This window comes from Artemia sp. Qi Xiang Cuo, chromosome 6 (genome assembly GCF_049724085.1).
Source record: "Artemia sp. Qi Xiang Cuo chromosome 6, ASM4972408v1, whole genome shotgun sequence".
In the NCBI taxonomy this organism is placed as follows: Eukaryota; Metazoa; Arthropoda; class Branchiopoda; order Anostraca; family Artemiidae; genus Artemia; species Artemia sp. Qi Xiang Cuo.
In genome coordinates, this window is record NC_142799.1 from 16,445,976 (window position 1) to 16,460,094 (window position 14,119).

At 32.3% G+C, this 14,119-nt stretch overlaps 1 protein-coding gene across 1 annotated transcript in view; it reads right to left on the minus strand.

The window, feature by feature from the left end:
• Window positions 1-1,291: 1,291 nt before the first annotated feature.
• Nep3 (M13 family metallopeptidase neprilysin 3) overlaps window positions 1,292-14,119 on the minus strand; it is a 189,635-nt gene continuing 176,807 nt past the window's right edge. The window contains exons 12-14 of the mRNA XM_089090512.1: window positions 13,449-13,774; window positions 6,660-6,802; window positions 1,292-1,540 (exon numbers count right to left, since the gene is read on the minus strand). Of these exons, the coding sequence (XP_088946638.1) occupies window positions 1,364-1,540; window positions 6,660-6,802; window positions 13,449-13,774 (646 nt within the window). The 3' untranslated portion in view covers window positions 1,292-1,363. The remainder of the gene's footprint in view (window positions 1,541-6,659; window positions 6,803-13,448; window positions 13,775-14,119) is intronic.

The window sequence follows — 14,119 nt, forward strand, 5'->3', positions numbered from 1 at the left end:
TGAAAACTGAATGTGTGAATGTTGACTTGAAAATTGAATGTGTAAATGAAAACTTGAAACTGAATTTGAATGAATAAAAACATGTATGTTTTTATTCATTGGATATGACCTAACTAAAAACTTGAAAACTTTTTCATTAAAAACATTCATAGAGTGTGACCTATGTATTCTAGGGTTCCGTTTTGTGTTTTAAGCTCGAGTTGAAGCTCAAATTGTTGTTCCAAGCCTTTTCTTCGGTTTGATGGTTGTTTTTTTTTCTGAACTTTCTGCCTTGAAACTAATCCATTTCCACAGATCCCTTGTAGCAAAATTCTAAGAGTTAAAAATTCCATATCCGTGAACAAACTAAATAATTATTTGTAATGATTCCAAGGATAGAAAAATCGATTATAGCTATTTTACAGTGTTTAGTAGTTGTTTTGTAAACTTCAAATAAAAACTAAAGGCTACAAATTTCTAAAGAGTTAACACGAAAAAAAAAAATACGTACAGCCTTGCAACTTTTTTGAACTTCACTTTGATCTCGGAAATATTCTTATATATTTTTTTTTATAAATCATTACATGACAACGTCTCAAATCTCAAACATCTATATATTTTCGCAAAGTATTTGAACTCCACCTGATCTTCAAATCTACAAACTCCACAATGATTCTGTAAATATTCCTATGTTTTTCTTTCTATAAATCAATCTATGTGAGTGTCTCATAAATTCATGCAGTAATATATTTTAAATAATTTGGAATTTGACCTGCTTTGCCATTGTAGAGAACTTTTTAGTATAAATAGATTTATGAAAATATTTCACGATAAGCCACACACCTGTACGTTTTAACAAAGTACATAAAAAAGAAAAATGCTTTGCAGCTTTGTGACTCCATCATCTTTTGCAGTGACTTTCAAATACCATAATACTTTATATATATATAATATATATATATATATATATATATATATATATATATATATATATATATATATATATATATATATATATATATATATATATATATATATATATATATATATATATATATATATATATATATATATATATATATATATATATATATATATATATATATAACATACTCTAAGTGAGTACGATATAGAAAATAGCATACAGCTTAGTTACTCTACCAAGCTCTAAGTGAGTTACATACCTTCTTTTTACCCTTTTACTTTCCATAAATATAAAGGAAGAGTGTAAAGAGGCTCTTACGCTTCTTGGATATAAAAGTATATGTTTGGATCCTTTGGCTTTGTGTTTTCACTTGCAACCAAACGGCCATTTTTTTTTTTTTTTTTTTTTTTTTTTTTTTTTACTGGTATAAGGAAGAAAACACGACGAAATGTTTTTGCTCTACCAAACTTCACACTTTTCTGCTGGGTTCATTGTTGAGCCTTTCTTACAGTTGAAGATTTTCGAAAATTCTGGAAAATTTGAGAGAGAACCTCGAACTCGAATCTGAGACGGGGAGTGTGGATCTTCTAATATTTGTAGATGACTTGCTTGTTTTGTGCTAGAAGAGCACCATACCTGTAAAAACTTAATTTGAAATTTCACATTACTCTTAATGAAACTTCAATAAATAATATTATAAATTAATTAATAATTTATTTAATAATAAATAATATTTATCAAATAATTCATTAAAAATATCTATTAAATATTTAATAAATATCATTAAAAATATTTATTTAATATAATAAATTATTTATCAAAAATATTCAATTTACATAATAAAAATATTTATTAAAAATATTTATTAAATATTAAATAAATAATAATTCATTAAATAATAATTTTATTAAATATTAAATAATAAAATTTCATTATTCGGCAGTGACATAAACTATAAGGAAAACTATCAAAGACTAGGGTGAAAAAAAAAATGTTCTCAACAAGCGTAACCATCTTTATTCGGCATGGATACTGGCTTGCACCTCACAGAGGTGATTGTATTTTGTCATAGAATATCGAGTAGGAGCTCATTCAAAAGAAGATTAAAGTTTCTTACGTCGTTACCAAGCAACAAAAGAAATGATACCAAAAGTCATTCACAAAATTTTAAAGATTCTGTGCAAAAAAGAACAATTTTGATTATAGCACGGCCTAACTACTTTCAAGCAGGGGTGAATCTCCAGGATTTTTATGGGGGGGGGGAGAGGGGTCTATATCTGGATATTCAAAGGGAATGGAATGTATAATAATTTTTTCTCCACATTTCTCCACACTGCCCTCCCCCCTTGCCACCCCCAAACGACGCCCCTGCTTTCAAGTGAAACTTCTAATACAGAAAGTGTATTCAAATCTGTCAAACAGCCATATTTAAAGCCTCCCAGCTCCTTAAAATCTACTTTCATTTGATGTTACTTTCTTTGTTAAAGATATATATGGTAAATACAAACTGAATCGCTTCTTTTAAAAGAGTGATTTTGCTTGAAACTTCATTCACCTATATACAGTGTTGTATAATTGTATAAAATTACATGGGGAGGTACTCGATCTTTCTTTGGGGTGGAAGGGGGATGCCTCAAAGTTCAAAAGGCCCATTTTTGAAGTCAAATTTTTACAAAATTCTGTAAAATCCTAGAAAATGGGTATTAATTTTTAATATTTGTTCTTTAGAAGGAGCGCATTTGATATAAGGATTATATATGGATGTTAAAGGTTGGTAGCTCTAAGAAAAAAAATGACGGTTCTTTTCACTCGTATTACCTACAAAGAAGGGGAAGGGCTGGGAGCATCTTCAAGAGCTAGGTTTGGCTAGAAATACCAAAGCTAATTCCAATTCTAATTTCTAATTCCAATACAGAATTAGAAACTTATAGCCTGAGAATTAAATACTGTCATTTAAGACCTCTCCTTCTTGTGGAAATCTTTGAAATGGCTTTACTGGTATCAACCTAACACTAATAAGAAAGAGACAAGACACGGACAAATGTACATTTTGTAGTCAAAGTTGCTAAAAAAGATGGCACCCTAATAAACCATAGCCTCCCAGCATTATGAGCACAGTTTTAGGTCAAACTGGACTAAATGATCAAGAAAAAACTCACAAAATGAAATGACCATCTGCGCAGTGTATATTGAATACGTATAAAATTAGACTTAGATATTATATTGACGGAAAGTGAACACTGATGTTAAAACTAAAACAAATAGAAATGATTCTAGGCGTACGGGGGAAGGGTTTTTCCTTTTTAATCCTGCTCTTTAGGCTAGAACCTAGCATACACTTTATGAAAAGCTTAATCAAATACAAAAATGATACAGGCTGATAATAACTAGCATTTTATTAGTCTATTTTCTTCTGGAAAAGTGTGAACTAAAAAGTTATTTGAATTCCACTTTGAGGAAAAACCACCTTTTAAAGTGTACAAGCCTAAGTGATTAAGTTCATTATTGAACAATTTTGGCAGAGAGTATGCTTGCGTAAGTGTGCAAAGTTTCACTGTAAAGAGTGGGGGGTGGGGTAGTTAACATCTGCAAAGAGGAGCGCACATTTATGGTAAAATTCTGTCCCTTGTAATTCTTAGCATTGTTCCATGTGAAAAGTTAAGTTCAAAGAATGGCTAAGAAAACCTTGAAAAAGAATAAGAAGTGAATTAAGACAGTAAATTTTTAAAAGACATTAGATTATAGAAATAAGACATAAGATTATCAAGGCAAAGGGGATTTGTAGTTTTCCTATCTTGGCCGTACAAAAGACTTAATGGAAGACAAATAGTTTATCATAGGTAAGTTACTTTCGATTTTTTGTTTCTTTAATGCGTTTGTGTTAATTTGTTTCACCTAGTTATTTACCTTTTATTTTATTCCTTTTAAGTTAAGCCAAATTTCAGGTTTTTATTAGCGTTTGCATAAATTTTTTTTTAAGTTGCCTGTCTTAATCAAATATTTTGTACTTTTAATGAAGTTTTACATTATACCCGTCTTATCATTATACCCGTCGTTACATTATACCCGTAATATCTTTGTTTTAATTATGAATGTAGGCAGTATGGTCCAAGAGATATTTAAATAGAAAAAAAGATATTGTTTTTTACGTTTCTATTTTAAATGCCACTGCTTTTATCTTTGTGATGTATTTTATACGCCAATCACACTATTTTTTGAGCATTTGTTAAAACGGCAGGTCGAATAACTTCATTCTTTGTCCGATGTTTCTATCTTATATCAAATCCTGGCTGTTTCTTTTGTCTGAGATTAAAAAAAAAACTTTTGTTCAACTGAAAGTAAAGAGCAACATTAAAAAGTAAAATGCCAAAAAATTATTACCTATATGAAGGGGGCTGCCCCCTCGATCATTACGCAAACGTTTTTTAGTTCTTTTAAAAATGTATCTTAGTTTCCTAATTAAACGACTCTTGTGTTTTGTGAGTATTTTTTTTTTAGATTAGATTAATTTATTACAAAAAGAACCTAGTTAAACATGATCCATAGGTAACCGCCCATGGGAAGACATAAATGCACTGGCACTTGGCGGTTACCACAAACTATTTCAACATACTTAATAAATAACTGAAATTTCTAAGTAAAGTTTAAACTTCATTTTCACACATACTACATAAATATAGTATGCATACATAAATATACATAATAGTATACATAAATATACATAAATAATAACATAAATCTTCAATCTCTGAATTCTGGCTCCTCACCCCCACCCCCCTAACAAAAAATTCTTTACCTTCTTTTTAAGCAAAGTCTTAAAGAATTGGGACAAAGTTCTAACGTTAGCGTAAAGAGTGAGATGATGAGAAGGGGGCAACTCCCTTCATATACATTATAGTTTCTGTTCGTTTTAAGTTTTAATATTGCTCCTTACTTTCATTTGAAAAAACTTGTTTTGTTAATTTCTTTAATTTCTGATCTTTTTTTAAATAATCCCAGGATATCTGGCCCCATCTCCACGGATAAACCCATCTCCCCAAGGCAATACCCTCTATATAATTCAATCCTAGTGAAAATTTACCCTGGACAGATACACAACTCCATGTGTAAAAATGAGACGGAAAAGAGGAAGCAAGACATATAAAAAAGATTTTGTATAGGAATTCTGGCAAACTTTCCAGGGTAAATTTCCCCTCCTGAAAGTTCCTCTCCATGGAAAATTAGCCCATGGAAAGCCCCCCCGCGGAATATTCGTTCCCCCACCCGAAAGTGTATCCATACTTATGCATGGATACACTATCCATACTTAGTGTATCCATACATATCCATACCAATAACAAATACTATGCGTAAACGACGGGCTTATTTAATAATGTAAAGACCTTTTGCCTGGGGCTGTGGGGGAGTATCCTCCTCAAAAACATAATTTCTATCTGGAAATCAACTACGCTGAACAAAATGGCTATCTAAAAATTTTGTTTGGATGTGTTTCGGGAAATGGTGGGCGTGTAAGGGGTGTTAGTTGCCTTCAAATCACTTTCGACTATTAAAAAGAGTACACGCCACTCCAATTTCCAATTGAATGAGCCCTTTTCGAAGTTCCTACAACAATTTTTTTGATACGAAGTGCCCTGTTCTAAAGAAAAAAAAAATAATAATACATTGTGCCAAAATCGTTCTTACATGCCCCCAGGGCATAACTTAAAACCCTTGCCCTAAGGGTTGTGGGGGAGTGTACTCCTCAAAAATATATTTTCTATCTGGAAATCAACTACGCTGAACAAAATGGCTATCTCAAAATTTTGACTGGATGTGATTGGGGGAATGATGGGCATGGGGGAGGGGGGGATATTGGCCCCCCAATCCCTCCCCCCCCTTGGCGGGGCACTAGCCACACCAATTTCCGATCGGATGAGAACTTTTTGAAGTTTCTACAACAACTCCTTTGATAGGAAGTGCCCTGGTATGAAAAAAAAACAAATAAATAATACATTGTGGCAACATCTTTCTTTACTTAGGCAGTGCGATTGCGCTGCCTATGATAAAGACCTCTTCCCTGGGGCTGTGGCGTGTCATGTTATATCCAAGGACATAGTTATTGGGCCTTTTAACTATGATAAACAAAATAACTATCTCACCATTTTGATCGGGCGAATTTTGGAAAAAACATGGGTGGCGTATGGGGCTTAGTTGCCCTCAAGTCTTCTTGGTCACTTAAAAGGGCACTAGAACTTTTAATTTACATTCGAATGAGCCCTCTCCTGATATTCTAGGGCCACTTGGTTGATACGATCAGCCCTGAGAAAAAAATAAACAAGCATCCATGATCATTCTTCTGGCAAAAAAAGAAAATTCCACAATTTTGTAGATAGAAGGTTGAACCCTCTGAAATGAGGTTCTCTGATACGCTTAATCTATGGTGTAATTTTCATTAAGACTGTTTTACTTTTAGGGGGTACTTCCCCCCTTTTTGGAAAATCAGGTAAATTTTCTCAGGCTCGTAGCCTTTGATGCGTAACACTAAACTTAATGAAACTTACATATTTAGAATCAGCATTATAAGCTGATTTTTTTTTATATATCTATCGGTATCAAAATTCTGTTTTTTAGAGTTTCGATTACTATTGAGCCACGTCGCTCCTTACTTAAAGTTCGTTACCATGAACTGTTTTGTTATAAGCCAGTAATAATAGAAAGAATTCTTTTAGTCACAATATTTTTAAAAGTAAACTCTCTGTTTCTCTTTGGGCCTTACTTGTGCAAAAGATAGAAAAAATAACTGCGGAGCAGTGAAGTTCAACCCAGGTAGTTTTCTCTCCTTTATGTCCATCCTTTTCACCCATCTCTGGTATGCATGAAATGCCGCTTTAAGACCACCATTGTCAGCAATATTCTCCCCTAAAAAAGTTATCATTAATCAGTATCAGTATCAGTTATCAGTAAAAAAGTTATCAGTAATAAGAAATAGGCTCACTTTTAACAGTATGTTTCATCTTTCACCCCATCTCATATTGTCATTTCTTCAAAATGATTGAGGAACTTACAAGTGTTGTGGCCTGAGAGATTTGACATAAGAAAATAGGTATTGAAAATTTTAACGCCACCAACAGCATAGCGTCTTGCAACTTCATTATTAAAGTGAAAAATTTCAAATAATATTGACTAACTGATGTAATCACTTTACAAGGCTATAGGATGATAGCTAAATATTTTCTATAAGTCTTAATTAATCAAGTTTTTTTTTGGTTAAAATATATATATATATATATATATATATATATATATATATATATATATATATATATATATATATATATATATATATATATATATATATATATATATATATATATATATATATATATATATATATATATATATATATATATATATATATATATATATATATATATATATATATATATATATATATATATATATATATATATATATATGTATATATTTAAGTCAAACTCTAGTCTGCATTAAAACCAGCATACATTAGCTCGGAAAAATCTTGGAAAGTTCAGTAGAACAAATCACCTTTTCAGATAAATGTTAAAGTACTTAAAAAGACAATTATAGACCAGTTTATAGTAGGGTAAGGCTAATTATCATAATTTGTGCCCAATGCTATTTTCCGTATGCTAGAATATCGTGCTTGGCTGCTGTACTTTAAGTGATTTTGAGCTGATTTTTTTTTCGAGGACTCCAAAATTAAAAAGGAAAAAAAATATTGGGTTCACTTTTTGTCTCATTTTGTTTATATATTTCGTAAAAAAGAAATCAAGCTATTCTAGTTTGTTGAATAAAAATGTAGTAGATGGGAAATGGAAGTAGATATTTTTATGCTTGATTTTGCCAGAATTTAAAAAGAAAAAAAAATATTGGGTTCGCTTTTTGTTATATTTTGTTTATATATTTCGGAAAAAAATCAAGCTATTCTAGTTTGTTGAATAAGTATGTAGCAAATGGGAAATGGATTAGATATTTTTCTGCTTGATTCTGCCAAAATTCAACAAGGAAAAAAAATATTGGGTTCACTTTTTGTCTTATTTTGTTTATATATTTCGTAAAAAAGAAATCAATTTATAAATACTGGGTTCCCTTTTTGTTTTACCCTGTTAATATTTTTCGGAAAAAAGAAATCAAGTTATTCTAGTTTGTTGAATAAAGATGTAGTAGACGGAAATGGAAGTAGATATTTTTCTGCTTGAGTCTGCCAGAATTTAAAAAGGAAAAAAAAATTTGGGGTTCACTTATTGTATTATTTTGGTTATACAATTCGGAAAAAAGAAATCAAGTTATTCTAGTTTGTTGAATAAAGATGTAGTAAATTCGAAATGGAAGTAGATATTTTCTGATTGATTCTGTCAGAATTTAAAAAGGAAAAAAAACATTGGGTTAACTTTTTGTCTTATTTTGCTTATATATTTCGGAAAAAAAGAAATCAAGTTATTCTAAATTGTTGAGTAAGGATATAGTAGACGGGAAATGGGAGCAGATATATACTGAAAAACTTATTTAAGCCCCACTTATAATGAACCTATTAATTCCTATTGATTATATACCTGTCGGAAAAATCACATTTCACAACCTAATAGGATCTCTGATAATACCATGATAATACCTGGTATTATCAAATATCAGGATTATCTTAAGGGATTAGCTGTTAAAAGAGCTTCGCTTAAAATGAAAGTATGAACTGCCATTCACTATTGTATTTTTTATTCGATTACTCTTTCATCGCTGTTTGGAAAGGATATTCTTTTAATTTTGTTGTTGTTTTTTTAATTGTCCTATGGACTTTTATCTATATTTTTTATTATTTTATTCTGCACTTAAGCGGAAGTCTCGACCGAAATATTTGCATTGTTCTGTTCTATTTTTCACTGGCTGTTATTATCCTCGTTTATCTCTTCTTTAAGAGTTTTTTTTTTCGTTTTGTCAAGCTTAGTCGTTTAGTCGTTTAGTCGCTTAGGCGTTTTGTCAATAGTTCCTCGATATTCCACCTTTTTCTTTGGGTAGTTTACTTGTTCATGTACAAGCCGTCTGTTTTCATTGTTGCATGTTGATGGGAGTATACACGATGGACAAGGACCTTTAGATTCTGGCTCTGAAATCACTGCTTCTTCTTTTCGTAATAAACTGATCGTGGAAGGGAGGATTCGTATTTTTAGTTACTTAGCAGGGTTAGACTGGGGAGCAAAAAAACACATACCACACACACGCACATACGCAAGCACACACACACACACATGCACAAGACCTTTTAAAAATGTCACACACTCACACGTTCAATAGCCAATTATATATTTTTTGTGATGAAAGAAGAATTATGTTGAAAAGAATTATTTCGGAAGCTGGGCTGGGAGAGAGGGAAAAATTACAAAAAAATTGAAAGACTATGTTGACTAAATTAACCATATTAGATATAGCAGTAAAATTTATTAGTATTACATTTCTTTTCCGAGTTTAAAAACATGGTGTAAGAATTTTAAAGCTTTCAGCATCCCTACCGTTATGACCTTCCCAGAAAAAAAATACTCAAAAAGGCACTCTGGTCGGAAACGGTAAATTCCATATTTGTTAATCATCTATTTACGAAATATGAAATGTTTTCGTATTTAATTTGATTAATGTAGATGCTGACGTATTGAAGGAGTGGAGTGACGGGGGTCCATAGTTACCTTACCTCCTTTAAATCTAAGGATTTTTCAATTTTGCGTGTAAATTCTTTCATTTTCATTCAATGCTGTCTACCAGGATTGTTGTGCATCTAGTGAAAGAAAACATAATATTCAGCACAGTCTAGTGGTTATATTTTATTCTACATATTATAGCCCCTCTATCTAATTTAATCTACCTAGAATCTATATTGCTTGTACCAAATAAACATTTTTTTTTTCTCTAGAGTTGAACAGGAGAACGAAAGATTGAATCTAGATTTCGAAGTCTAACCATAGGAATAGGAAAATTAGGAATACATTTCTTTGTTAACACTCAGACAAACCGGGTGTGCTATCTTTGCAATCCAAGCAGTGGCGTTACTAACAATCGTAGGATCAGCTCCGAAAGTTGAGCGTGAATAGAATAGATGATTAGCATTAAGATGACAAAAAAAAAAATTACAAAAACCTAGATGACGCTGATGACTTTCTTGAACACTAGCACCAGCGTCCAATTTAATAAGTTACCCATATCTTTTTTTTATCCCATCTTCGATACTTGTATGATCTACACCCTATCTAATATTCTTCTAATATATTTTTCTGACGCTCAGTCCGGATGAAATATACCTAAGTATGATAAAAATATAATACTTCAGAATCAAATTTAGGCTATATATTTGTACATTAGGAGTGGGGGGGTTTTTTGGTAAAGTATTTCGGGTCTGCATGTCTAATGTATTAGGTGCAATTATTTTTTTTTTTAATTGTATATACAGAGAAGACAAAAAAACTGAAAAAGGATGTAGTGACAATTTTCTTTTTTGATTTACCCTTCTTATTTGCTACTACTACTACTACTATTGACAACTCACCGCAGCACCAAGCCACCTGAGGCCAACACAGCTACGCACGCTCCTCCTCTTTCCCAATCTATTCAAAGCCTCCCTTTTTACACCCTCCAACGGAGTTCCCATTTCCTTTAAATCTTTCTTTATGACGTCCTCCTACATCATACCAGGACGACTGGTATACGTTTGCCCTAGACGGTTGGCCGAAAAGAACAATCTTCGGCAATCTGTCATCCTTCATCCGCACAACGTGCCTTAGTCACCTTAACCTTTTTTTCATTACAACCCTAGAGAGCGGTATTGAACCAAATTTTTCGTACAGCCAATATGCTTTGGTTACTATCAGCATTTGATAAGAAAAAGAGTTAAATAAATCAGATATGATTTCGATTCCAGATATGCAGCATAGAAACCTTTAAAGTGAAAATTATAGGCTACACATTTGTCTCCTCATCAAAGTCTCATCCATTTCTTCGTTGAGTACTTTTTTTTAGTTTTAGCCTAGTTTCTGAAACTTGATACTCCATAGGCCTAATTAACTATTTATATGTAGATATACAACTATAAATGATTGAACTTGAGTTTGAAATGGCCGGTCCTTTATTGTTTATTAAATAAAAAAACAAGTTTTTTAAACTGAAAGTAAGGAGCGACATTAAAACTTAAAACGAACAGAAATTATTCCGTATATGAAAGGGACTGTTCCCTCCTCAATGCCTCGCTCTTTACGCTACAGTTTTTATTGTTTTAAAAAACAGAGCTGTGATAAAGAGTCAAACTTTAGCGTAAAGAGCGAGGCGTGGAGGGGGGCACAGTCCCTTTCATATACGAAATAATTTCTGTTCGTTTTAAGTTCTAATGTCGCTCCTTACTTTCAGTTTAAAAACTATTTTTTTTTATTTAATTTCTGATCGTTTTTTAGTTAATGCAGCTTTTATTTTGGCTCACCGTCATTGAATAAGTAAACAAAATTTGCATACAAATTTTATTTTTCTTTTGCTAAATGGCTGTCTCTAAATTTGGTTCTGACGTAATTTACAAATTAACTTGCGTAACGAACTTCTATATTCGTATATTTTTCTTCTGGCAAAAAATATAAAGTTGCAGATTTTTGCAGATATGAGCTTAAAACCTATGTTATAGGATTTTCTGATACGCCGAATCTGACGGTGTGATTTTCATTAAAATGTTTTCACTTGTAGGGGATGTTTCCCCCTCTTTAAAAAATCAGGTAAATTTTCTCAGGCTCGTAGCCTTTGATGAGTAATACTAAACTTAATAAAATTCATATATTTAGAATCAGCATTATAAGTCCATTCTTTTTATACATTTATTTACATCAAAGTTCCGTTTTTAAAAGTTTCGATAACTATTGAGCCGCATCGCTTGTTTTTTTTTTTATTGTTTTTTTTTATTACGTATATTTTATTAAGTATATGATGGGGTTCTCCCCTTAGTCAATACCACGCTCTTTACGTTAAAAGTTAAAAATTTTTTTAATTCACACACCCCTGAATCACAAAGGCCGTTTAATTAGAATAGATAGCTCTTTTGAAAGCACTAAAAACAAACTATAGCGTAAAGAGCGAGGTTTTGACTTGGGGGAGGACCTCCTCATATACGCAATAATTTCTGTTCGTTTTAAGTTCTAATGTTGCTTCTTACTTTCAGTTGAAAAAACTTGTTTTTTTTAATTTAATTTCTGATCGTTTTTTAAATAATGCTTGGAAATCCGGTGCCCCCTTCATAGAAATTCCCCTACCCCCAAGAAACATCCTCCACGGAAAGATTCTCCAGAGTAACCCCCTCCTCCAGCCCCCCCCCCCTCCACCAGAAAAAAATTCTTCCTGAAAATGTCTGTAAACTTCCCAATAACCAATGCAATATGTAAGCAATGGGCAAAGTTCATAACTTGCAGCCCTTCCCCTGGGAGCTGTGGGGGATTCAGTCATCGTAAAAGACATATTTATTAGATTTTCGACTATGCTGAACAAAATGGCTATCTCAAAATTTTAATTGGGTGACTTTGAGAAAAAAATGAGCGTGGGAGGGGGCCTAGTTGCGCTCTATTTTTTGGTCACTTAAAAAGGGCTCTAGAACTTTTAATTTCCGTTCCAATGAGCCCTCTTACGATATTCTAGGACCAGTGGGTCAATACGATTACCCCTGGGAAAAAAAAACCAAATAAACACGCACCCGTGATCTTTCTTCTGGCAAAAAAGGCAAAATTCCACATTTTTGTAGATAGAAGCTTGAAACCTCTACAGTAGGGTTCTCTGATACGCTGAATATGATGGTGTGAATTCCATTAAAGTTCTATAACTTTTAGGGGGTCTTTTCCCCTTTTTTCAAAAATCAGCCAAATTTTCTCAGGCGCGTAACTTTTGATGGGTAGGATTAAACTTGAGGAAACTTATATATTTGAAATCAGAATTAAAATCTGATTATTTTGATGTATCTATTGGTACCGAAATTCCTATTTTTAGAGTTTCGGTTACCATTGAGCCGGGTCGCTCCTTACTTACAGTTCGTTACCACGAACTGTTTGATTTGTTGTTTTTTTTACTCTGAAAATATTGTTGTGGTATTGACCAGAGGTGAATCTCCAGCATTTTATTAGGGGGCTGCAAGAGGGGTCCATATCTGGATATCAAAGGGCATGGAATATATAATAATTTTTATCTCTACATTATTGAAGGGGGTCAACTACCCCCCTTGTTTTATTTTATATTGCTAATGTTTTATTTTGCTATAGTTGAAATCCAGAATTGTCAGCCATGAGACCTACCTATTGATTGTTTACCAAGAAAATCTTGTCGTTAATGGAGTGGATTGAAGACCGACTGGTTATACAATCTAGCTTTTCTATATTCATTATTTCATTTATGTTTTCTGTTCCTGAGTTATCTATTGTTATATAATTTATTTTGTTTCTATTTTAGTTTTGAGCTTGACCACTTTGAATAGAAACAAAATTTTAGTTTATGCCGTTGGTGATATCCAAATAGGCATGTTTGATATTACCTATTGTTTGCTTTCCACTAACCATCTCGTCATTTACTGAATAACTTGAATATTGATCTGCAATGCAATCTGCCCTTTGCTGAAACTTAGTAATTGTCTCGTTGTTCCACCAGGGTTTCATATCACCGTTTTTATCAAACTCTCGTCCTTGGTCATCAAAAGCATGGGTTAATTCATGGCCTACGACTACCCCCATTCCTCCAAAATTTAAAGATGGTGGCGCAGTTACGTCAAAAAATGGCTTCTGGAGAATGCCTGCAGGGAACACTATTTGATTCTTGTTTGGCGTGTAGTAAGCATTCACTGTAGCAGGTGGCATACCCCATCTAAAACGACAGCAAAAATTAAACATAAGAATTCAACTGATATTTTGCATTATTTGTGGCATTCTCCATAAAAAAAGAAAGCAAAAAATAGAACACAAGAATTTAATTGACATTATTCTAATTCTGCTCTGCCGTTCAAACTAATCAATTCTACGTCAAGAAATGGCTTCTAAAGAAAGTCTACAAGAAATACTATTTTATTCTTGTTCAGTGTGTAGAAAGCATTCACTGTGGCTGGTGGCATGCCCCATCTAAAAAGAGAGAAAAAAAATTGGACACCAGAATTCAAATTAACGTTCACTATGGTATCCTATACTTTGTTCTATGTATATGTTCTTTCATATA